This window comes from Camelus dromedarius, chromosome 10 (genome assembly GCF_036321535.1).
Source record: "Camelus dromedarius isolate mCamDro1 chromosome 10, mCamDro1.pat, whole genome shotgun sequence".
Classification (NCBI taxonomy): domain Eukaryota; kingdom Metazoa; phylum Chordata; class Mammalia; order Artiodactyla; family Camelidae; genus Camelus; species Camelus dromedarius.
In genome coordinates, this window is record NC_087445.1 from 50,854,092 (window position 1) to 50,880,322 (window position 26,231).

The window sequence follows — 26,231 nt, forward strand, 5'->3', positions numbered from 1 at the left end:
CATGTACTAGCTTGAGCAACTGATTAAATCTTTTAATACCTCAGTTTCCCATTTGTATTATAGAGTAGTAATAATAATAATAATAATATCTATTTCCTGGGGTTGTTTGTGAAGTTTAAATATAATACTTGTCAAAGCTCTAGCAGAGTGCCCTGTATGTTATCTCCTTGACCAAACCTTATTCCATCATTTGTTGAATGTTCTAATGAGTATGAACATTACACGTGTCAGGTGCCACATAGTAATCCCACTAAGGTAAGTGTTAGGATCTCTATTTCATAGATGAGGAGATTAATAAAACTGAGAAAGGCTAAAGGACTGACTTGCCCAAGGTCACATAGCTAATATGTATCAGAGATAGAATTAGAAACCAAATGTTTTGGGCCCCAAAGTCTGTGCTCTTAAATACCAAGCTTCCTTGCCTCTCTGGTTTTAGTGAGAGTGGCTGATAGAAATGCATTTGGGAATAAAGACTTCCATGAACCAACTCTGGCTTTCCCTTATGCAACTCATCTAAGTTAATGAAGCTTCTCGGCACTGCCTACACTGAGGCTACAGCACGCATTCTGACGTTGTTCCAGGCCATCTGAAATTACTGCCAATGGCCAGCTCAGAGAATTTAGGCCCCAACGTGATTTGGGGGGCCTCAAATTATCCAATGATTGGTCTACATGGTCTAATTAGTTATTCAGTGGCAATCCCTCCCCAGTCCTTTGAGTTGTCCCAGCTGGGAATTGTCTCCACACTGAAAAATCAATCCACTGTGTTTGCTTGCTTCTGCACCATTCAGTGTGTTAGACTAGAGTCATCATCCTCATCAACAAACATTTATCCAATTTAATTGCTAGCTTTGTCCAAAATAGCAGATTGACCATGCCAGAGTCTGGGTCACACTGATACTACCTTTGGGGCCTGGCTCAATTTTGCAAAGTGTATTTATTTTAACTGCATTGTTTTGGAATCAGGTTGAACCTCATAGCTTGGATTCTCCTGCTTTTAGATAGCTTTACAAAATTATCAAAAATTGGATGGAAATCAATTAAATTAAAAGTCTTTTTTAAAAAATACAGTGATTTTTCATCAAAAACTTGGATGAAGGCATGGAAGGCATGCTGATCACATTTGCAGATGACAGAAAGCTGGGAGGGATCGCTAATATGATGGATGTCAGTATCAACATTCAGAGTGATTTCGACAGGTTGGAACAGGATGGGCTGAAACCATCATGAAGAAAGTTAACGAAAATAAATGTGAAGCTCAGCATTTAGAATTTTTAAAAATGGGAGAGCCTTGGCCTGTCAGTAGTTCATGTTAAGAAGATCTCTGGAGTCTATTCCATACACACTCAATAAGAACCAACAAAGTATTTGTGTGGTGGAAGGGAGGGATGCTAAATTAGCTTAGGCTGCAATAGTAGAAGTATGGGACCAGAACCAAGTTGGTCGTGGTCCGATGGACTCTATCCTGTCTGTGCACACTTTAAGCATGGAGTTCAGTTCCAAGTTGGGATTTAAGACAGTTGTGGACACACTGTTTCTGAAACTTGTAAGGGATGGTTGGAGGAAATGGAAATAAGTAGACAGAAATGGAGAAGGTTTGGCAGGATTAGGTCACACTTCTGCCCTGTCGCAAAGAGGACTGTTGCTTCCAAGGGCAGATCGGGGCGGGGGAGGAGGGGGCGCCCTTCCAGCTCACTCTGAGGACAAGGACAAGCTCTCTTGGCTACAAGAGCTGCTATGGAAGCATGAGTTCACCAACACAAGAAGTAACTAAGGGGAACACATAACAGGGTTCCTCACAAGAAGAGAGGTTATTTTGGCTGATATTAAGGTCCTTCCAACTCTAAGAGTTTATGATTCCAGAGTTTACCTCATTGTCCCTAAATGCAAGTTTGAATATATATACATATACATAAAAGAATATGTGTTGCTAGGTAACTTGTTACTTAACAAGACTGAACTAGCTTTGTTCTCTAAAACATAATTAACATAAAACAAATGAAGCAAAATAAATTCATTGAGTGCCTACTTTTAGCTAGGCACCATCTCATATTTTCTTACGTAAGTTCACTTAAAGCCTAGTTTATGTGATACAATTTATGGTTTCAGTTTTTTTTTTAATGTCATTCATTGAAACTCAATTTTCATATTGCCTTCTCCTTAAAGTTTTTTATTTATGAATTCATAGAACTGGAAGTGATCTTGAGGTCATCTAATCCAACCCCCATATTTTCAGAGGAGTAAATAAAGGCTTAAAAAGGTTAAGTGGCTTGCCTAAGGTCAGTGACAGAGCTAGGATTAGGCCCAAATCTCATCATTCAAGGCAGTATATCACCATGCTGCCATTTAGAAGAAATTTACCAGTTTTTTAAAAATAGAAGCTTTATTAGATTTTTTAAATTACAATAATAGCAATATATACCCATTGGTTTTGAAAAAAAGGCAAATCATTTAGAAATGAACAAAATGAAAAATGAAAGTGTCGTCTTCGTTTAATCCTGCCTAACCCATTCTTCAGGGTAACTAATGTTAACATTTTAGTGTTACCCATAATTTATTATATTGTAAATAAGAATTTGCCCTGTCAGGTTTGAATCAGACAGTTGACCAGAACAGTTTATTAAAGATGCTGCCTTTCCCCAGTGACTTAGATAAATAAGAGAAATGAGAAAATGTTTGCCAGACAGGTATGTTCTAATCTCCTTGTACCAGCCTATATGCCTTTAAGGTAGTAAGTGGGAAAGGGAGGTGAAGGAGTTGTTCCAAGTCACAGAGGGAAGGATGTTTTAGAGGCCAGAACGAGAGCTCCTCGCTCTGTGAGGCGTTCCTGGCTCTGGGACCTCCTCTTTTCCTTTGGGCCAAACTTCTCTCCTTCAAAAGTGAGCTCACATCATCATATATCACTGCAGTCAAAACATGTCACATTTGATTTGTTTCTCCTGGAAGTGTTGCTATTCTCTACCCCACAGTTGCTTTTAATTTAGCAATACAAGTATATATAGACACTGGGCTTGGCTTCAGAGCCTACATAATTACTAATGAGAAAATATACTTCACATCCTCATTAGTTGGTCATTTCAAGTATTTTCCAGCAAACTAGGATGTTTTCTGGTAATTGGTGTCACTTAGTATAGTAACAGACTCCAAAGACAAGAGATACTGTGCAGATAAAACCAGGCACCAGCAAGTAGCATTCAAATATTTTAACAAGACAGCCTAGGAAACAACTTGGCTGACATATGTTAGACCTGCAGAGTAAACAGCATGAAGACTCTGCAAAGGGAATGCTTTCATGAAGCTACTCAGAAGACCCTCTCAGACTGCTGCCAGTTCACCAGATTTCAGGCCAGTTCCTGCCCCTCTGTGGGCCTCAGTTTCCTTATCTGAATGGTGAGGAGATTGGACTAAATGCACTGCCAGGATTCAGCCTTCTCATTCCCTGACCCTCTGACCACTGGACCTGCTACAGTTCCACTCTGGGTACAGGTCTGCATTGCCCAAAGTGTGGTGCCCAGACTGCCTCTATCAGAAGGAGCCAATGTGTTTGCTTAAAATGCAGATTCCCTGGCCACACGCAGACCCACTGACTCAGAATTGGGGGAAGGGGGAAAGCAGGTGGGAATCTATTTATTTCAGTTTTCAGAGGGTTTGGAATTTTTATTAATTATCATTGCTAATTTACTTTAAATTTTTTATTGAAGTATAGTTATGCAATATTATATAATTTACAGGTGTACAATATAGTGCTTTATAATATTTAAAGGCTAGACTCCATTAATATTGGCTATACTCCCCATGTTGTAGGAATCTGTATTTTACAGAGGGCCTTGGATGAATTTTTGGCACACTGAGGTTTGAGAACCACCGATGTAGTCTCATAAGAACAATTCAGTTTTACCTCAAATCTCCTATTTCCCAGCTTTCTTGGGACTGAGAAGGAATGAGCAATAGAGATAAATTTAACAGAAGGTAATCGATTGATTGAACAATTCTTCCAGAACAGTGGACACATTATTGAACACAACAAAGCACCTGCCCTTATGGGGCTTACAGGCCAGTGAAGGAGAAAGTAAACAAATGTTTAACTGTAGTGGTGCCATTGGCAGGGAGATGAGGTTTTTTTGGTTTTTTGTTTGTTTGGGGGTTTTTTTGTTGTTGTTTTTTTTTTTAGTAGGGGGAGGCAATTAGACCAGAAAAGCAGAAATTGGGGGCAAGATGTACTCATTGCCAATTTTTTTTAAGTGTCACTTTTTAAAGTGTAAGAACCTATGAATATGTATATATAGTTTAGCTCATAGAATGATAATATCTAAAATAGAAAGAAATATAAGGGCCCAGGAAAAAGTAACATTCTAAGAGGAGGTAAAATGTTCTTAGGATATTTCACATATTTAGTGAGATTGACAGTGAGATAAATGGCAGATTCTACTCTGCTATGAAAACATCACACTGCTAAATTTTAGGGCTGGTGTTCACCAAGGGTCTCACATAATTCCCAAACGATTTATTTTCAGCCTAGATTGTGGCTGAAGTCTGACCTGTACAGCCGTGTTACTGCCATTTAAAACATGTAGACTCCCTTTAGTTTAAATAGCATCCATTGTTTGCAGCTCTAGAACCTCATTCTCTTTGGAGAAATCTGCATTAGACATTAGCTGTCAATAAGTGTTAATACTGTGTCTTTGACTAGTGGTGAAGCCTGAGTATTCATGGATCAATTATCCATATATGCTGGAAGAAAAAGTTAGCCTAAATAGGAAAAAAGATTCATTTTGAAAGTCTTTCTCTATTCGGCCTGTGTTTAATTTGGAATGATCAGTAAATAGATATTTCTAGATTTTTCTTTTGTGAACCTCAAACTGCTTAGCTCATAGACAGAGTGAGGTTAGGGGAGTACAGAAGCAGAGATGGGGGTCAGGTTCTCCCAACTCTACATCCAGTATTCCTTGGTGAGGTCTTTATAAACTGCTAGGCCAGGCAGAGAAAGAATCTAAAACATTTTGTTCTGTTTCTTTAAATCTTTTATTTAGTAGAGAGGATACTTGGTTTATCTTTTCCCCCCAGCAGTCCATGCTGACCCTCCAGTCACCCCCAGGTTACTGGTGGCTCAGGCTGAATTCAGTTTGGCTCCAGAATTCTGGAACATGGACCAGAATCACTGCAGGTGAAGACCAGAGGGACTGGCACACAGGGCCTGCTGGCTTTCCCCCTTGCTGGACTCTATCAAAGAAAACTATATGCAGGGTAGGCAGGGACGACATTTCCCTATGTTCAGAATGCATGAAATGTGAGCCCCGCAGGGGGAAGGCCTGCAGAGGACCCTGGCGAAAGCTAAGCGCTCTGGAGGAGTCTGAGCAAATGTTGGAAGCAGAGAGATTATTGAGTTGTGACCCATGGCTTCAGGGACATCAGTGCAGGAGGGAGCTGTTAGGTCCTACTCCTTAACATCCTTTAGTCTTTTTCTCTCCACTTAATATACTATTTTACAACAAAATAATGCTGAGTCAGTGTCAAATTCTAGGCAATACCATCATACCTGGTGTGATTCGCAACATTTAGAATCATCAAATTCAAGAGCCATAACGTGGAACTTTCACCAGGATAAATGATGAAATCTGGGCCATAAAACATTCCTGTACAGATTTAAAAGAATAGAAATCACGCAGTGTCTGCCATCGAACACACAGTGGAATTAAACTAGAAGTCGGTAACAGAAAGATAGCTGAATACAAGAGCCAGAAGGAATTTTAGGAATCAGCTGGTCCAGTTGCTTCCTACTTTAGAGGCAGAAATAGACCCAGAGACGTTAAGTGGTTTTTCTAAGGCTGCACAGCAAGTCAGTGCCAGAGCCTAGAAGAGGACCCCCTGACCTGCTGCCTGATCCAACTTCCTTTCCTCAACTCTGAATTACCTGAGAGTTTCACATGTAGTGCCATCAGCTTTCTAAAGACGGTTCTGCCCTGAATTTCATCCTGCCCTTGGAGAGCATATGGAATTAGATTCATGTAAGAAGAGAAAGTTAAAAAATAAAGTAAAATCTTTTTTCCCCATTCTCCTCCAGTTAATAGTATGTGCATTGAAAGGAGGTGGTGGATAGTGTCTGTGACACTAGGATCATGCTCTCATCCTTGAATCTCCATGGGAAGGTGGACTGCTTTCTTCTCCTGGTCCATTCCAACACAGAACATCCAGGGCTTCATAGAACCCAGGCCCTCGGTGGATTATTGGGAACAGAGGAACAAGGACTTGGAACTGGATCTGATATAGGAATCTAGAAAGTCAGGGCTGAAAATTAGAAACCTTCTGGTTCAACCCCTTCCTCCGTGTAATAAATGGAAGCTGAGGGACAGTGGTAATTCCAAGTATCAAAACCATTAGCAGTATCACTGTAATCATTTGTTAAACATGTTCTGTGTGTCAAGTCCTTTGCATACATTATCATATTTAATCACCACAACAAAACATTGTGGAAGATATTATCCCCATTTTACAGAGGAGAAAACTGAGGCTCAGAAAAGTGAAGTAATTTACCTCAGATAACTATAGCAGCAGGGCTACATTATTTCACAAGTTAGGGTCTAGACAAATCTAGGATTAAAGTAGCTGGGCTCCTTGTCTGATGTTTCTTTTGTCATTTCATGTTGCCTCTTGGGAAAACACAAAGGAAAAAGAAAGACCCAACTAAGACAAGTGCCTCATTTCCTCAGATCTAAGTAGTTGTACAGTGAGCACCTGACTGCTTATTGGCTGTTTCTCCTCCAGCCAGCTTAGGGTGTTGTGGCAAACTTAGGCTTTCCACTGACTATTCTTTCCTTGAACAATATTCTACTACTGTTTACTGAGGGTCAATTATGTGCTAGTCACTGTGTTGACAAAATATGGGACCAAATGTATACATACATGGAGAACTCCAATTAGAGGCAAGCGAAAAGCTTTTTAAAACTATCCTATGGGCTACCAGCGAGTAACATCAGGCATACTAACAGCCAGGAGGTATAGGACTGGAAATCAGAGGACCACGTTTAAGTCTTGGCTGTACCACTGTTAGTTATGTAACTTGGGAATGTCTGTTAGCCTCTCCTAGCTTCTTTGAGCCCCAGTTTCCTCATCTGTAAAACAAGGATTCAGAACCACTCCCCAGGAAGGTCAACTGGGAAAAGAGACACAAAAGCACATGCAGCTGTGCTGGCGTGAAGGCAGTGACATGCATATTTTGTACATCTCTTAAGTCTCTGTGTTGTTGGTTGTCCCTTGATTATTATCTTGCTGTATCAATCTTCCTGCCTGAAGCAGGAAAGATTTCCCTCCAATGATTCAGGCAAAACCCTGGCTCTCTCAGCATATCTACAAGCTGCAAAGAGACTATTCCTAGTTGTACCTTTCTTCTCCTGGGGCCCTCTAGATCAATGCCGTGCAATAGAACGTCCTGCTGTGATGGAAATGTTCTACACCGCAGGTGGCTACCGAGCACTTGAAATATGGCTAGTATGACCGAGGAGCTGAATTTTAAATCTTACTTAATTCTTAATTTAAGTAGCCACAAGTCCTGAGTCTGATAGCACACAGCTCCCTGGGCCCTGCCAAGGAGACACTCCTCCCCCACCCTTCCTTGTTTGTTTTATCTCTCAGAAATCCATCTATAGCAAGCACAAATCATTCTCTTCTCCTGTTGGTTAATCTTGTGATTCCCAAACTTCATTGTGCATGAGAATTCACCTGGAGATCTTGATAAAGCTGTTTCTTGGGCCTACCCTCAGAGTTTCTGATTCTGTAGGTCTGGGGCATGGCTGGAGATTTTCAGGTCTAACACATTCCCGGGTGTTGCTGAAGCTGTTTGTCCAGGGACCACCATTTGAGAACCACGGGTTAATTAAGCATCTTGTTTGGAGACAGCTGTGCCTTAAGGAATCAGTAGGTCCTGGAGGCCCACACAGACGCCACCCCCTGGAGTAATGGTTCTCAACATTCCGGCAGCCCTTTGGAATCACCTGGGAAGCTTTTAAAATTCCTGATGACCAGTCCCCATCCCAGACCAGTGAAATTAGGATCTCTGTGGCTAAGACCCAGACATGAGTGTTTTTTAAAGCCCCCCAGATGACTGCAGTCAGGATTGAAAACCCCTGCACTCACGGGACTTAAGCAAATTTCTTTGCCTGTTAAGTGGTAACAGAATTCACTGTTCACAGGTCACAGGGCTATGATGAGAATCTGATGAGACTGTAAATGCAAAAAGGTTTTATAAACTGTGGGACCTAAAAGTAAGGGTTTATTCATTGACAGTCTTGGAAGAGAAATTTGCAAATGATGCTGTGATCCCTGTTGGACTGAGATAACGCTGCAGTCTGTGGCTTGCATTCCAGTACTGTCCCGCTGACCAGGCCGCTGCAGGCACAGATGCTGAGCATGTGCAACAGTTCTACAACCTCCTAACCGCCTCCATTGACGTATCCAGAAGCTGGGCAGAAAAGATTCCTGGATTTACTGATCTCCCCAAAGAAGATCAGACCTTACTTATAGAATCAGCCTTTTTGGAGCTGTTTGTTCTCAGACTTTCCATCAGGTAATTACTATTATTTTATCTTCCTTCAGTCCACTCCTTCCTGTGAAGAAGTTTGAAACCTGCTGTGTTGGTAACTAAGTCGTTGGTGAAAAGTTTGCTCAAGAAGGAAATATGAAGTATGGCCAGGCATTAAAAAAACTGAGCAGTGGCTGGAGCACTGGGCAGGTAGCCAGACTCTTGGGTTCTAGCATCAATTGTAATGTGGACTTGCTGTAAGTCCCTGAGCAGGTCACTTGCTTCACCAGAAATTTTGTTTCCTTCTTTGTAAAATGAGGAGGTTGGATTTGGTGATCTCTAAAGGCTGTTGTAGCTCCGACGCTCTGTGATTCCAGGAAGATTCTCAGGGTGCATAAGGTATTTCCTGGGAGCAAGTATTTGTTTTGAACCTTGCATTTCCCTTCGAGTTTTCTGTTTAAAAACTGATGGTTCTAACACACCAGATGGGGCGCTAAAGACTTCCTGCAGCATCTCAACTCCCAGTGTTCACTCCAAGAGAATAATAGCTTCTGGATCAAAAGATTTGGCTCAACTGATTATACTCAGTGACATCAAACACAAAGAGGAACTGATTTTTCAAAGAGCCGGAACCTGGGATTTAAACTTCTCTCATGAAGTCCACAATTAGCGTTTTAAATTCTGTCTTCCTTGTTTCCTTTCAGTTTATATATATATATATATATATATATATATATATATATATATATATATATATACATATATATATATATATATACATATATATATATACACACAGACACACACACACACACATATATATATAGTGTTACCAGAAACTCATTTGAAGTGCAAATTCCTATGTCCTGGTACCAGCTCTTTTGGTTTGGATCTACCTTTAGAAATCTGCATTTTTAAAATCATGATCCAGTGATTCTGATGCTGGTGGTTTGAGGTCCAGATTTTAAGTTCTGAGATTGAATCACCCTGTCCCATATGTGCATCTGTGGAGGGATCTATGGGAGAGACCGAGGTGGGGTTACAAAGAGACTGCCAATAATTAGCAAAATTACAGCCTATCCTGTGTGTGCCGGAGCTAAGCTGAGCCAGCAACGTGACTGTCATCTAGTGGACAGGCAGCAGAGGATTAAGTAGGTGATAAGCTCCAGGAGGACAGGCACCATATAGGCCCCATTCACCAGGTGTTCTCCAGTGCCTGGCTGAGGAAAGGCACATACTTTGTGCTCAGGAAATACTTGCTGAGTGAATGAACAAATAAAGCTCTCATCCAAGAAGCACAATTAAAGAGACATGAACTTGTTAATGCAATAGGCCAAGAGAGAGAAATATGTGTCAAGAGATTTGAAAATTAAAGGAAAGTTCAGGCCAAGGCAAGGACCACCTACAATTCAGAATTAGTTGCACGTAACATTCGTTGGGCTCTCCTTGTATACCAGGCACTATGCATAGGCTTTCAAATCCTTTGTTTTATTTAATTCCCACAGCATTCTTTGGAGGTAGCAATTAAAATCCCTGTTTTATAGATAAGGAAAAGGAAATTCAGAAAGATTAAAAGAGTGCCCAAGGCCCCCCTGCAAAGTGGTGCTAACTGGAAGTTCCAGGACGCCTTTTATGAGAAAAGAATGGGATAATGATGGACATGATATAAACTATCAGGACAGATTTAGAAATAGCCTTCTACAGCCCCACTGTTAAAAGCAGAGAACATGACACAAAATAAGAGCTTTTTTCTTTTAACTTTAGACTGTTTTTCAGTTTGTGATTGACTTCTGGCGCTTGCAGGGACTTGGTGTTTTTAGAGTCTGCACAATGGAATTGTAGTGTCTAGCCTCAGGCCTTATCAGTTTTTGACATTTAAGAAAATGAAAGAGAAATCCTGGTGAAGGAGCACTGAAGGGAGCAGTCTCATGTTCACCACAGAGAGATGGGGCACTGGGCTCCACCTCCACCATCCACAAGTGCTTGCTCCTCCTCGGGTCCCGTCCCAAGGTGAGCCAGCGACTGCTTCTAGCAGTGAGAAAGCAGACACCGTACTCTGAGCATCCTCAGGGCTGATGCTCACCGTCTTGTTCTTGAGAGTGTCTGGGCAGGTTCCACAGCACCACACTGAGTTTTGAACGCTGCCCCCTGGCTGTCTGGTGCCTGTGTGTTATGATGTTATCCCACTGGACAGACTGAACAGACCTATTTAATATATCTCTATCTCCCACCCACCATGGCTTTCTCTTGTAGGTCGAACACTGCTGAAGATAAGTTTGTATTCTGCAATGGACTTGTCCTGCATCGACTTCAGTGCCTTCGTGGATTTGGGGAGTGGCTCGACTCCATTAAAGACTTTTCCTTAAGTTTGCAGAGCCTGAACCTTGATATCCAAGCCTTAGCCTGCCTGTCAGCACTGAGCATGATCACAGGTAAGCACCACCCTGCTGTGACCCCAAGTGACTGTGTCCCCCCCCCCCCCTTTCCTGGTTTCACATGGATTCTGGCTTTGGCTGTCACACACACCAGAAAACTAGGAAAATGACTGCTGTTTTTCAGAAATCTGCTAAGTTTACCCTAGTTTCAACCAAGAGACATATATCTGCACTTACTGTCAGGAACTTCCAGGAAAAAGGGTTCCTCGTCTATTTGGTTATTGTCCACAAACCCAATACATGACAGTCTAAATTTCCAGTTTCCACAGGAGCTCTGTGGACTGTTGGACTAGCTGTTTCAGGGTCATTTTTACAGGGAGGTTTGAAGGAAGATTACCTTAACCAGCCTGTCCCTGTGGGGCGGAAAGGCGAGTCATTCCCTCTCCCCAGTCCTTGGCTAGTAACCCAGAGTAAACCCAAAGCACTACACACACCTAAAACACACCTTTATTTATTTACAACTTTATTTAGCAACTTTGATTGACAGAGGACTGAGGAAAATTAGTATAAAGCAAAAATGGTTCTACTCAACAATTTTTAAGGGTTAAGAACCAGAAGCCTTAAACATATTCAACTTCTATATTACTCTTTTTTCCCCCTAGATGTCTCCCTCTCTATCTTTTGGGAGATAAAGAATTTCAAGACAGAATGAAAGAGAAAGGAAGAAAGAGGAAGGCATAGTGGGTGAGAGAGGGGACACTATCTCCCTGTGGCTGCTTCGGGCCCCAGGCCCCAGCTCCCCTTTGCTCCTTCACACTTTCAGAGTTTCCTGTGCTGTCTCATCCTTCTTGATCAGACTGGGGCAGTGAGGCAGTGACAGTAGGTAGAGGCTCCAGAAAGGCTAGCCAGACCCAGGGTTCACCTCCCACCCTTTTCATGGGACCCAAGCACAGGCTAGGCTGCTGGACTGAGGATTGGGTTTCAGATTCTTGATATACTCTTGGCTGCGGAAAACAAGTTTCTCAGGCAGGTGATGAGTTTCACAGAGGACCAAAAGCATCCTGTGGTGCAGATGGGCCCTTCTTTCTGATGCATCAGAAATGTGCATTGTTTATATGCACCTTCTTGGGATATCTCCTGTTGGCTAAAGTGAGATGTGTAGGAGTATCTTAAGAGGCGAGGCTGGTTCATCACTGAACAGTTTACTTGAAGGCCAAGAAGAGTAAAGGCATGTACTGTGGGAGGAATCAGACACTAGCATGTTCCCTCAGTGTTCCAAGTGGAACCTGACTCCTCCTGGTCTTTGGTCCTGGATGAGAAACTCCCTTCTTTTGATGGGGGCTGCCAGAGACTTCCAAGGGAGCCAATAACAAAACAAAAACAAACTGCAGTCTCCAAGAGTGTGGACTTGATTTAGAGGGCTTTCGAATGGCATTCATAAGGGAGAACCTGAAGAAAATAAGCAAGTTTAAGGCACAAGCATATTACTGCAGCACAATTGGAATGAAATTGGTTCAAAGGCTAACTTTTAACTTAAACTCTTCAGTTCAATTTCAAAACCATTCGGATTTTCCTAGGAGAGTTACATTTTCAAAACTAGAAAGTATGATATTTAGTTAATTTTAAAAAACATACAAAAACTAGAGCCAGCCTTTGCTTTCAGTAAATAAAGCCAGCACGTTGCGACGTCTCTGTGGAGATGAGTGTTGCATGTAGTTAATCACCAAGTGTTCCCTGATCTAGGCGCTCTGCTGCATGTCAGTGGGTTTTCAGAGATGGTAACAGGCATCCCTGGAGGAGATAGAACATGCAAACGAATCCATGTGATACAGGGTGTTGAGTGCTGTGGTGGGTGTGGGAGTGGGTAGAGTGCTGAGGGACCCCTCTGGGGGTGGTCTTCTCAAAAGAGGTAACATGAGCTGGTTCTTGACAAAAGCATAGGATGTCTCCTGGCTAAAATAGATGGAGTGAGAATTCTAGACATAAATAAAAATTTGCTAAAACCATTGAAAATATGGTTATGGTAAGTTTCAGAAAGGAAATGTCTGAAAAAAAAAAATAGAGTGAGGGGGAAATGAGACTGTTGTGATAGGTTAGGGTGGGGCAGGGCATGAAGAACCTTTCACACTTAGGTGAGAAGGTTAGAGTTTATCTTTAGAGCCATTAGGATCCACAGAAAGTTTTAACCAGACAAGCATCATGGGCAGGCTTGCATTTTAGGAAGATCTACCCTGATACCTGGTTTTGAGAACAGATTTTCGCAGGAAAGAGACTAAAAGGGAAAAGGCCAGTCCAGGTGTGAGAGGCGTATCTCAAGAGAAGGTCTTTGAGGCCTATGTCTTGTTTGTTTTACCCTTTCAGTAAAAGTCACGGTAGATGGGTGCCAGGCAGTCCCAGCCGGGAGAGATTGACATTTCAGTGCAGAGAGGACAGAACAGGAATCAGGAGAAGGTGGTGTTAGCCCTGAATCTGCCTCCAGTTTGCTGTGTGTCCAGCAGTTATAGCTGCTCAGCCGCTGCCCATTTATCTAAAGCCTTGCTCAGAGAAGGGGCAGTTTGGCGAGGCAGAAATTGCATAGGTTTTGGAGACCAGCACCTCCAGGTTTAAACCTGGGGCCCTGCATTTAATAAGTAACATTTATTGAGAAATGCATTTCATTCCTCTGAACTTCAGTTTCCCTATCTGTAAAATGGCAGTAATAACATCTATCCCATCAGGTGACATTAGCATTACAGAAAACCAGATTTGCAATGCAGCCAAACTAGATTCAGAACAGGCACTCTATCCACCTATGTTCCATTGTGGAGGGATGGTGACAGGGATTCCCTCAAATTGGCACGTACCTGCCCCTTCCTCAAGCCCTAGGCAGTCCAAAATCAAACTCAGAGACATAAGGAAACAAGTGGTGGCCTTAGACGGCAGTGTGTTTGACAGATATCTCCTTGGATGCTTGAGAGAGGCTCGAAGAAGGACAATGATATTGAAGGAATCCAGCTGCACTCACCGGGCACTTACAGTGGGCCCAGTCCTCGGTGGGGTGGTTCTGATTCCTGCGCTCAGTCCTACAGCCTGTGCACAACCGGTTGTTACAGGTGCTGTGATTGCAACACCCAAGGAAAAAAAAAGCCCTTCTTCTCTCATTTCTGGATCTCATGGAACTCTCTTTGTGATGTGCTGGTTGGGAGGGGGTTTGAAATGTGTGAAAGCATCAGGAAATGGCAGAAAAGGCAGTTCTGGGGCAATAGCAGTGCATATTGTTGTGGATATTAATTTTCATTTGAATATGGGCTCTCGTGAAGTCTTGACTTCTGAATAAGCATCATTGATCAGAAAGGGTGATTGTGGAATATCAGTTGGGCTATTGGCATCGGAAAATTCATCCCCAAATTGCTCCTAAACCACTCGAACTCATGAAAAGGAAATGAGGTCTTAGAAATTTACCCAGTCTTGCTTCCAGGAAAGTCATTAAGAATCTGGACAGTATTGGTAGTTTGCACAAACTTGGCTTTTTTTTTTTTTTTTTTTCTAATTTTTTAAATTTTTTTTTCCTTCCTCTGCCTCTTTCTATGTGCGCTCGTGAAAAACTAGGTGGTGAGGTGGGGCAGGAAATGGTTTCTTTCAGATCACTCTCCTTTCTCACAGTAAAAGGGAGTTCCCCACAGTTATAGTTGCCATGTGTTTTTAGGTCCCCAGTTCATCTACCCTAATCATTACCTTTTGCTGGTGCCACATTCCTGACGTAGGAATGATGGAAATGCTTTGCTTCTGATGGAATACCAATGAGCTGATATCTAGGTGCAGTTAGTTATGTTTAATAAATAAGAAGCCCCTCAAATAGAAGGTTAGTGGGGAATTACCATTTTATAAGTATCCATTCTTTAAATAAATATTGAGGCCCTAACACATTGGGGCAGGATGATAGCCTCTAGGGATGCAGGCATGAGCTGTGTGAATTCTTCTGTCAGAAAGTGTATAATATTCTAGGGAGTCATATATGATGATGATGTCATGAACTCAGTGTATGATGGTGAGCCCTCAGGTCCCTAAAGGTGTAGATTTAGTGCAGGGGAAGTCCAGATTACTGCGAGCACTTTGTGGGTGAAGAAACATGGAGGTACTGGTCATAAGTGGCTTCCCAAGGAGGTGGCATCAAGAAATGAGGCCACTTAGAGGAAGGGCATTCCAGGCCAAGGAAACAGCATAGCAAGGGTATGGCAGTGGAACATTTCAGCACATTTTGAGGAAAAGCACATATGGTGGAGTTACATGATACATGTTTATAATCGTATGTATAATCTCAGTGGAAACAACAGAAAATTAAAAGAGTGCAAGCTATTACCCTTGATGAATGTGGGTCCTAGAGAGAGCCTGAGAGAGAAGACATGAATCCACTGTGGGTCACAGCTCCCTGCTTCTGGTGGTGAGAGCTGAGAACATGTCCTGCACCTTTGGGAAATTTAAAGAATTTTCAGGGAAAAAATTGATTGTATGTAATATTAATCTTATGGCCTAGGATTTTCACCTAACCTTGGAATAAAATGCATTTCCCATATAGTAAAAAGGGAAATAAGATTGAAAGGCAGTGTGGGACCAGATAGTGGTGGGAATCTTGAGTGCCCAAATGCCATTTTATAAAACATTACACTAAAAGAACGTTCCCCGTGGCTTTCTTTTCCTTACTCATGTCTTCTACCAGGTAGAAAGTGACTCCTTTCTTTTCTCTGTAGTCTTTTTCCTGGTTTTACTGGGACACAGATTCTAAGATTGAGGAGGAGGAAAGCCAGCAGAACCAGGGGCAGGAAGCAATAAAACAATGACATGGCAGGACCCGGCAGGTGACTGATCCTGCCACAGCCTCCACCACCTGTCTTCCCAGAGCACTCTTGGTCACTCTCAGTGGTTACCTGGTTACCCTGTTTTTATGTCATATATAGCCATCAGCTACATTGCAAGGAAAACCCAAAACTTGGCAGGGCAATATTGCTTTCTAAAAAGGTAGGAGAGAAGGGTTGTAGTGGGATTTGGAGTTTGGAGAACTGAGTTCAAGTCTTCACTCTGCTGCTTCCTAGCTGTGCAATCTTGGGCAAGTTCCTTATCCTCTCTGAATCTCAGTTTTCTTGTTTTTCACAGGAATGATGAAATCTACTTGTAGGTGCCTTGTAAAGATTAAATGAGCTAATGTGTACTTTGCAGAGAAAAAATACTAGACAAACGTTCATTATTATGATCCTAAATGGTAGTTTTACTTCCAGAAAGAGCTAGCTGTTCTAAGAATTCATAAAAATGTTCATGAATCCCTGCAATTGTTTGTACACATCACATTAATTTCTTTGTGTCTTTCTTTTCCAACTAGACTCAGGGTTTCTTAAGAGCAGGGAGAGCCTTATTCATCTTTACAGTTACTTTAGCATTGAAAGGTGTCTGGCAGTAGGCAAATATTGGTTGAACGAGTGGGTTAATTATGAATAGCGAAAAGGCTCCCAGATTAGGAAAATTTGAATTATTTCTTTTTAGTTCACCACCTCGTTATTAGAAAATAGTCTGAATTCCTGAGAACGACCTTATATCAATTCAGATTGGCTCTGTAGTATTTACTGAGCATTTGCTATGTGCCAGGCGTGAAATCCCTTATCCTCAAAGAGCTTTTGGTTCCACTGGGGAGACAGACACCTGCACTAATAAATCAAAAATAGAAGATTGAAAAGGACTATTACAGCCTGAGTACGGGTTGCTGCCCGACTTGTGGCTTCCTGATCAGTGTGGGCCCAGTGTCTCTGGGACTGCCTATCTGTAAAGGATGTTATTACTACATGAGAAGTAGCGGTGAGATGACTTCCCAGAGAAAGAAGTGGAGCTCTGAACAGGAAGTCCTGTTTGTTAGTTGGTGTTTTAGTTACACACACATCTCTCCCCAGGAGCCCCCTTCTCCTTCCTCTTTGGCTGGACCTGCATTATTGCTGTTGCTGGGCTGGCCTGCGCCAAGACCTGCTCAAAAACAAAAGAGGTTGCTTTTTCTTCTTGGAGCTCCTGATGGTACCACCACCCCTTTCTTCATCTCCTGCTCCTTGCCATGAGGAAGATGATTTGGCGTGTCTTGTGTGGGCCTAAGAGGCAGACCTGGAAACTGTAGAAAGGCAAAATTTAGCTCAACATAAGAAAAACCTTTTAATAGACAGAACTATTTTGAAATTAGAAAAAGCACTCATGAGAGGTGAGTTTCCTGCCTTGGGGAGTGAGATTTACAAAGAGACTAAATGACACCAGGTGCAGACTGAGTCAAGCGTCTTTTGGGGTCTGGGATTGACTATAACAGAGCTTCTTCAGTTTTCACATGCACGCAAATCACTGGACATCTTGTTAAATTGCAGGCTCTGATCAGGTAGGTCTTGGGCAAGGCCTGAGAGTCTGCATTTCTAACAAGCTCCCAGTTGATGTTGATGCTGCTGATCCAGGGACCACACCTGAGTAGCAAGGGATGAGGGACTCTGTCAGTAATTAGGATCCCATGAAACTAATAATAGCTCCCATTTAAAAATACTCAGTGCCAGGCACTGTGCCCAGGCCTCCATGTGTGTTGTTTAATATTCTTTAGTAAATAGATTTAGAAGTACCTGAGATGGATTCAGCAGAGATGGGAAGTAGAGAGACCAGTCAAAAGCTATTCACACAATCTGAGTAACAGATACTGAAAACCTGGTCCAGAGGCAGTGAGACTGAGAGAAGACAGAGGCAAGGAACATTGCAGAAAGAATAACAAAATTCTTGCGGTGGATTAAATATGATGAGCCAGGGGAGAAGGAATTGCTAGTCATGATTGTGAGAGTGATGGGGAGGATTGCGGAATTATTAATAGGCCAACTCAGGAGTGGCTAATTTGAAGGGAAAGCTAATGAGTTGAGTTTGGGATATAGAGGCTACTTGCTAATATTTATTAAAGACTTACTATATATGAGCCATTGTACCAAATACTGCACGTGTTGTAATTCGTTCAATTCTCACAATTTATAAGGCAGTTCCCGTGGGTTTCCATAGTGTAGTGGTTATCACATTCGCCTGACACAAGGCAGTTCTCATATTAGCCTTGTTTCACAAATGCAGAAACAGACCGAAAGTCACCCAGCTAATAAGTGATAAAGTGAGGCTTTACATCCAGGAAATCTGGGTTCCAAAACTTCCAATGTGGCAGGTTTTCGAGTTTGTTGAGTTCTTTACTGTTGACGGCTTCTTAGTAATGCCAATGTATATATTTATTCTGAGCAACCCACCTGTTTAGTATTCATTTAATCATATTTTACAGGTCCTTGATCCTCCATTAACATATTCACTTAACAGATATTTATTGGGTGATTTCTATGCAGTGAGTAGGCTTGGTGCTGAGGAGACAGTGGTGAGCAAACCCAGTCCATGGCCCCGTGGGGCTGAGGCAGGCAGTAGTCACAGCCTGTTTTATCCTTCAAAGGGGAAAGATAGAGTGCCATAGGAGAATACGATCTAGACTGGCTGTAAAAAGGGACGCTTCCTTGAAGAAATAGTTGATCTGCAATCAGAAGGATGAATAGATCTTACCCAGGTGAAGAGCAAAACATGAGCACAGATTTATTTGTAGCTATTTAGAGAGCTTTATTATTTCACTCAGTCAGTCCCTCCCCCTCTCTCCCCCTTCTTTCTCTTTCCTTCCCTCTCCCTCTCTCACTCCCTCCTCTCTCTCCTCCTCCTCCCTACCTCCCTTCCTCTCTCTCTTAGCAGAGACGTCTGTGGCACAGATAGCCATATGCACAGTAATCCAGCAATGTCTTTAGATACAAGCACCATGCTGGTTAGAAGTGTTATCTGTTGTCTCTTTGCTTTGTTCACTTCTCCAACCCCAGTGGCTATAACACTGCTTGGCACAGAATAGGTACTCAAATATTTGTTGAAAGAAGTTAATTAATCAATTAGCTAATTAGGTACACAGAAAGTAGGAGGGGGTTAGAGGGAGGCTGAGTTCATCTCAGGATGAAGAGGAACATTCTAGCAATATTCAAGGCAACCAAATATAATAGAAATATGTCTGGATTTGGAGTGAAAGAAATTAGCCATTTGCTAGTTTTGACCATAGACAAATCACTTAGCTCTCTGTACCTTAGCCTCCTTATTCATTAAATAAGATCATCTTTGTCCTGCCTAATTCAAGGGGTTAGTATGAGGGCTCAACAAAATAATCTAAGTAAAACAGTGTAATATAAGGTACTATTAAATATTTTTTTAACCAGGGTGAAATAGTGAACTCCCAGTCCAGCTGGTGCTGTGCACTCTTTTTCTGATACCTTGTAGTAGAGATTCTCATCTTGGGGAGAAAGTTTGAACTAAATGATTCAAATTCTTTCCAGTTCATATATTCTATGGTTATGACACATAAATCCATTATGTAACCATTTCTGTAAGTTGTATTTTAAAGTTTTGGATGCATAAAGCCGAGTTAAAATACTGAAGTATTGGATAAAAATGATGTAGATCAAAATGCAAGAAATACTGAGAAGCTTGTTTTGTTTAATGGTGGACAAAGATCTTAAACTGAATCTGTGTATAATTCCGTAGGAAGGGGGGAAATCCAAATGTCCGATTTCCCCCATAATTTCTGAACTCTCTATTTATCAGCTTTGCAGCTTTGTTTACCAAGCTACAAGAAGAAAGGGGGTCCCTTGACCTAAAATGTCAGTGATTGGGGTTTTAAGGAATTTCAAATTACTAGGAAGGTCCCAGACACTTAGTGACTCCCTGGTGATTTAAAGATCTTGCTGGCTGCTGGCAGTAGTTTGCATGGAGACTGAATTTTATCTCAGCTTGTTTGAAAGAGTAAAGAAGCCACAAATCCAGGAGCTGTTCAAAACAACAAAGAAGGTGCCTTTGGCTTCTAACAGGAGTGTCTCTGAATTCCTCAAGGAATTCCAGGCCTAGGGTTGATCCAGCTGGCAGGAGGTATTGATCTCCACTTGAATTCACTGAATAAATAATGGTTGCCATAGTTATCGAGCAGTCACAACTGGTTGGAGAGCAGGGAAAACTCCAAGGCACCTTCTGCGAGTTTGGCCATGAGAAAGTCTGGTTACAAGGTTCCATAATCAACCCCCTCCTGAAATCCAGTCCACACATTGCTCAGTTTCTTTATCCTGATAATGAATATGGGATCTTGACTATAATGCAAGACATGAGGCGCTGAAAGGAAGGGAAAGCTTAAATCAATGGATTGGTGTTTTATTCTGGGAAGAGCATCTCTGCCTGGGTTATGAAGCTAATTTGATATATTTCAGTATTTAATAGAATTTACTATCAGTAGGATGACTGACTGCATTACAGCAACCAGAGGGCTTCACAAAGGACTAAATCCCAGTTTGTTCTATTTTAACCTTGTTTATTACACCAATAGCATTAACCTGGATATTTTAAAAGAAAGGAAAGGAGTTATCTCACAATCTCATGAATATTTTCACTTTCCTGTTTCCTCTCATCCTTCTCCACATGCATGAATAATTTTTGCATAGATGTAATCACAGCTTAGATACCATGTTTATAGTCTATTCTTTATTTAATGTGGTATTATATATTTTTTCCATGTCATTTCATAGCCTATTTGTCCTTTTTGATGTCTACAGAATCTTCCATTATGAGGACATACCATTTTTCACTTAACAGTTCTCCTATTCTTCTTCCCTTTATCTTTTCCCATTTTTAAAAACTTTAATGTACCCCAAATGTCTTCATGCATACAGGGTTATTCTTCTTTTGAATGTTTCCTTCAGATAAATTCCCAAGGGTGGGATTACTTGATCAGAGGCTATGAACATTTTGTAGCTATTGAAATTTACTGCCAAATTTGCAGTCTGCTTTTTTGCTTTTGAGAGGAAAATAAAACTTTAGGCAGAGCACTGTTGCTGTTGAAGTTCACTCTTGGGTACTTCTTCTGAAACTGAAACAAGGGAACTATGTACTTAATAAAGATAAGCCATAGAGGACAGGTTTGCACCTGGGCTGAATAGCTAATAGTTTCCTGGGGAAAAGCAGAATCCTGCACTGCAAAGCTTGGGAGTAAGTGGACTTTATGGCCTTTGACTCTGCAGTTGCCAGCCATTTGCCATGCATAGGTATGGTCTTAGGTGCTGACTGTACCATGACGTACAGTGCAGAACACTTCCCTGTAGCATCATCTTAACTGAGCCTCACAATAACCCTCGAAGGTGGGTTTTATTATAATCACACTTTTTCTTTTAATTTATTTTATAATATGTAAGAAACACAGAAATGAATGGAGAAGACTACAACAAAGACTGTGTATATGCCACCCTGTAGTCCCCATTTTCCTGGGAGGACATTGAAACAGAACAATTAGGTCACATGGTTAGTATATAACAGAACCAAAACTGGAACCTGAATCTCTCTGACTCCACAAGTCCTGTCACTTTTTCTCTGTATTGTGTTGCACTGAGATGAGATGCTTGCAAGTTACAACCCACTGAGATGCTGCTGGCAATTTTCATGGTTGTACTTTAATATAATTATAAACATATATAAATATACATCAGAGCTGGAAGTGACCTTAGAGGTCATCAAATCCTTTCCATACGGGCCCTAGAGAAGAAGGCACTCACCCAAGTCGTACACAACCAGCCAAGCCAGGGAAGATGCAGATCGCCTTGTTCCTGGGCCTCCTTTTATTTAGGGCAAGAGAAAGAAAAAAAAGTCTGGATAGTTGCTTCATTTTTTCCCAATGACTTTTGGAATTAACCTTTCTAACAAAAATATTCCCAACTAAAAAAAAATTAAAAATTGAAAACTAATACTTAATTTCCCACTGGATAGATGTCATCTATTTCTCAAGAATTATTACTTTACATGTAAATATGCTGAGAGATGAAAACTTTGACTGAGATAATAGAGGCCAAGCTCATCTCTCAGGAAAGAGTCTCTGATATCTACATGCTGAGGGAGAGCAAATTGGTCTGTACTGGGCATCAGGCTCCTTTCTCTTTACAAGGAGATGCAACTGTGGTCTGGAGCAAGAGGACAGAATCTGCCTCAGAAGACTGGGTTCAAATCCCAGCTTTTAGCAGCTGTGTGACTGTGGGGATATTTTTTAACCTTATATGCAAAATAAGGGATCGTAATATTTAATATGAGGATAATTTTATATATTATTTTATAAAATATGAGATACCTGTATTCATGCTTTGCCGCATTACAAAATGCTTGCACCGCCTCCTTCTGGGCCTCCTCCCTCTCTTTAACTTTTCCATCTCCACAGCAGGGGGACGTGTATTTTGTACAGAGTGTCTGGTGTGGATCAATGGGTGTTTCAAGGGGCAGGGGGGAAAGGACAAGGAAAAGAAAATCTCGATTCTTCTCAATGCTGATTAGCATGAAAACACAAGAAGGCACTTTGTATCCATATCCGGTCTTGTGGGGCAGCCTTTGCAAATGGAACTTACAGCCCCCCCCCACCACCAAGCGAGTGTCTGTCAAGATGGACCATTAATTCATTTGCCTGGATGTGTTTCCATGTCACTCTGAAAAAGAGTTCCTTCCTGACCAGGCTTTCGTCAGACCTCAGTCAGATGATGCGTGCAAAATAATAACCACCCCGCCATTCAATCAGTGTCTCCCTGTGCCGGGAATTGTGTGCGTCGTCTGTGTTATTCACCCAAGCTGGTCCTCCCAGAAGCCCTGGATTGGGTACGATTATTGTCTTCATTTTATAAGGAAACTGGGGCTCAGTGAGTAAGTGACAGGGCTGAGAGTCAACCCCTGGTGCTATTTAAATACCCAAGGCCATGAACTACCTCTGAGAGGGAGGGCACTTTGACTGTAAAATGCCATCCCAACTGGCAGAACAGGACACAGGCCTTTATTCAGGATTCAAAGTTTTTTAGGATGTAACTGCCTCCTCAGTTTGCCATTTTCTACCCCTCTGCAGAACGACATGGGTTAAAAGAACCAAAGAGAGTGGAGGAGCTATGCAACAAGATCACGAGCAGCTTAAAAGAACACCAGAGCAAGGGACAGGCCTTGGAGCCCGCCGAGCCCAAGGTCCTGCGTGCCCTGGTAGAACTGCGCAAGATCTGCACCCTGGGCCTCCAGCGCATCTTCTACCTGAAGCTGGAAGACTTGGTGTCTCCACCCTCCATTATTGACAAGCTCTTCCTGGACACCCTGCCTTTCTGAGCAGGAGCAGCCTGAGCAGGGAGCTGCCTGGTTATCAGCTAGCAGCTGCTTGCTAAGCAGCCAGAGGGATGGGTCTGGACACCTACCATTTTCTGCCCTTCCTTAAGAGAAAAAGCAGCTCCTGTAGAAAAGAAAGACTTTTTTTTTTTTTTTCTGGCACTTTTCTTTACAACTGAAAGCCAGAAAACTTGCAGAGTATTGTGTTGGGGTTGTGTTTTATATTTAGGCTTTGGGGTTAGGGCGGGAGGCGGGGTATATAGTTCATGAGGGTTTTCTAAGAAATTGCTAACAGAGCACTTTTGGACGATGCTATCCCAGCAGGAATAAAAAGGATAATATAACTGTTTTTAAAACTCTTGTCTGGGGAATACAATTATAGTTGGTTTGTATTTAAAAACAAGAACAGCCAAGGGCTGTTCGCCAGGGTAGGATGTGTCTTGAGATTGATCCCTTTAGAATACATTTTTTGTATCAAGGGTACGTATGTGGTGCAAACAAAGCAGAAATTCCCTCTTATTTTCTTTCTTCCTTTATTTTGTTTTAACAAACAGTGAAAGATGGAGGATTACCTATAAATCAGACATAGCAAAATGATAATGGCTGTTCGCTTCCATATGCAAGTGCAATTTTTAAAGTGCTGTCTTACTAAGTCTTGTTTATTAACTCTCCTTTATTTTATATGGAAATAAAAAGGAGGCAGTCATGTTAACAAATGCACATGCTAATTTTCCTAGCAGAGGCTTTGTCCACCTGCCCTATGGAACCCTTCTGAGGTATGGTCCATCCAAGATTTTGGGCCATTCTTGATGGATCCAGATCCCTGCCCTGACTGTCCAACTGTACTGAAGGGGGCTCAGGTTATGAGATGGATTGCGTATAGCATTTTTTTGTTGTTTTCTATAAATCCAGCCAGAATTCCCTAAACTTTCTTCAATTATAGCAACTGACTGACACATTCATTCAGAAGCCCCAGGAGCATTCAGTAAGTTAACATGCAAATAATTAGGAATGGATCATACAGGGTAAGCACCAGGGATAATAAGGTTTTTTGAATATATATCATTTAATTTTTTATCTGTTAAAGAGACAATTTTGGAGAGCAAGCAAGTCTTATTTAAAAAAATAGTATGAATGTGAATACTAGAAAGGATTAGTGGGCTGCGTTTCAACATTCCGTGTTCGTACTCCCTTTTGTATGTTTATACTGTTGATGCCATATTATTATGAGATGATTTGTTGCATAGTGTCCTTATTTGTATAAACATTTGTATGCACGTTATATTGTAATAGCTTTGCCTGTATTTATTGCAAGACCACCAGCTCCTAGAAGCTGAGTTACAGAGTACTTAAATGGGGTGTTCACAGTGAACTTGGATACACCAATTAGAAACTAAATAAGCAAATATATATATAAATATAGCAGGTTACATATATATATTTATAATGTGTCTTTTTATTAACCATTTGTACCATAAGTGTTACTTCCCATGCTGTTATTTTATGGTTCATTTGCAGTGACTTTTAAGGCAGTACTGTTTAGCACTTTGATATTAAAACTTTGCTTATGTTTTGCTAAATTCAAATAATGTTTGAAGATTTTTAGGTCTAAAAGTCTTTATATTATATACTCTGTATCAAGTCAAAATATCTCTGGCCATTTTGCTAAGAAACAAACTTTGAATGTCAGACTGATGTTATAGTAGTTTTTGTTAGCTTTAAATCATTTTTGCTTCAGTCTTTTTAAAGGACAAATAACAAAACTATGCTGTTTATATTGTCATTAAATTATACAATCAAACAAATGCCAAATGAATTGCCTAATTGCTGCAAAGGATAACCCAGATAGAAAATCATATGTTTTTTTCCAAGAGTCATTCTTATTTGATCATGTATTATGTTTCTGTGAGCTTTTATGAAAGATTATTATTTTTATATCAAGATGATAGGATCTGGAATGTTAGGATCTTGGAATGTTAGACTTACAAGCGGCCTGACTTGTCAACTAGTCCATCTCCCCTGAAATTCATAGAGGAGAAAACTGGGACCCAGCAAGGGATAAAGAGTTACCCAAGGTCAAACAGCTGGTAACAGAATCAAGACTAGGACCTAATTCTCCTTTCCATAGTCTCTTTACTCTTACTGCATCTATGGGAAAACAGGCTTTTAAAAATAACCACTAATATTCACATTTTACCAAGAATAAAGTAGTACTTTTCCAGTAATTTTTGAGCTTATATGCAAACATAATAAACATTATTAGATACCAGGAAAGCTCACATTTCATACAAACTAGCTTCAGACCAAATTCAAATTGAATTTGAATAAATTAGAAATACTGTGCATACATAACCCTTTTGTGCAGTTAGTCTTGGAACATTAATCCTTTTTGTTTTGTTTTGTTTTGTTTTGTTTTTTGTCATGTCTGTAAAGGAAAAACAAAACAAAACAAAAATACAGAGCCCTAGAGGAATGCTGTCACTTTTTATTTTTACACTCATCAGATTTAAGGAAAAAGACTTTTTAGCCGATATTGATTTGTTGGAAGAAATGAAGAAGGTTTTTAGTTATAGGTCCAGACACTAGTGCCGAAAGTAAAGATTATAGCCAGTGTTCTGTCTTCCATAGTTATTACAACTGTGAGAGCCCCCCCAAGTCATCTATCAGTTCAACTCTCTTTTTTGTCTTATTGTTGACACACAAGTTTATACAGAGTGGATGACCAATCTAGCTCAGAAGAGGACAGCAAGAATTAAAGCAGGTGATTCTTCCGTTGTGGGAGAGCTCTCTCAGTGCGAACATGCCTTCTGTGGGCGGAAATCAGGAATCCACCAGCTGTTTATGGAGAGTGCCTTGCTTTTATTTCAGACAGCAGAGTTTTCCAAAGTTTCTCTGCTCTTCTAACAGCATTGCTCTTTAGTGTGTGTTAACCTGTGTTTGAAAGAAATGCTCTTGTACATTAACAGTGTAAATTTAAATGATTAAATTAAATTACATTTTATCAATGGCTACTGGTGTGTTGAATAAGCATGCTTCATTTAACAGTATTTTCTTAATCATTTATATAATAGCATTTGCTGTGAACTCTTAAACATATCCCAAATGGATTTTTTAAAAGGCCTACTAATGCTGAAAAATTAATAGGCATTC

The 26,231-nt window shown here is 41.1% G+C and overlaps 1 protein-coding gene across 2 annotated transcripts in view; it reads left to right on the plus strand.

Annotated features, from left to right (window-relative positions):
• The window catches only part of NR4A3 (nuclear receptor subfamily 4 group A member 3), a 39,117-nt gene extending 13,025 nt beyond the window's left edge, over positions 1-26,092 (plus strand). For both annotated transcript variants that reach the window (XM_064490358.1, XM_031450096.2), the window contains exons 6-8: positions 8,360-8,559; positions 10,768-10,946; positions 22,837-26,092. In XM_064490358.1, the coding sequence (XP_064346428.1) occupies positions 8,360-8,559; positions 10,768-10,946; positions 22,837-23,084 (627 nt within the window). In that variant the 3' untranslated portion in view covers positions 23,085-26,092. The remainder of the gene's footprint in view (positions 1-8,359; positions 8,560-10,767; positions 10,947-22,836) is intronic.
• The last annotated feature ends 139 nt before the right edge of the window (positions 26,093-26,231 follow it).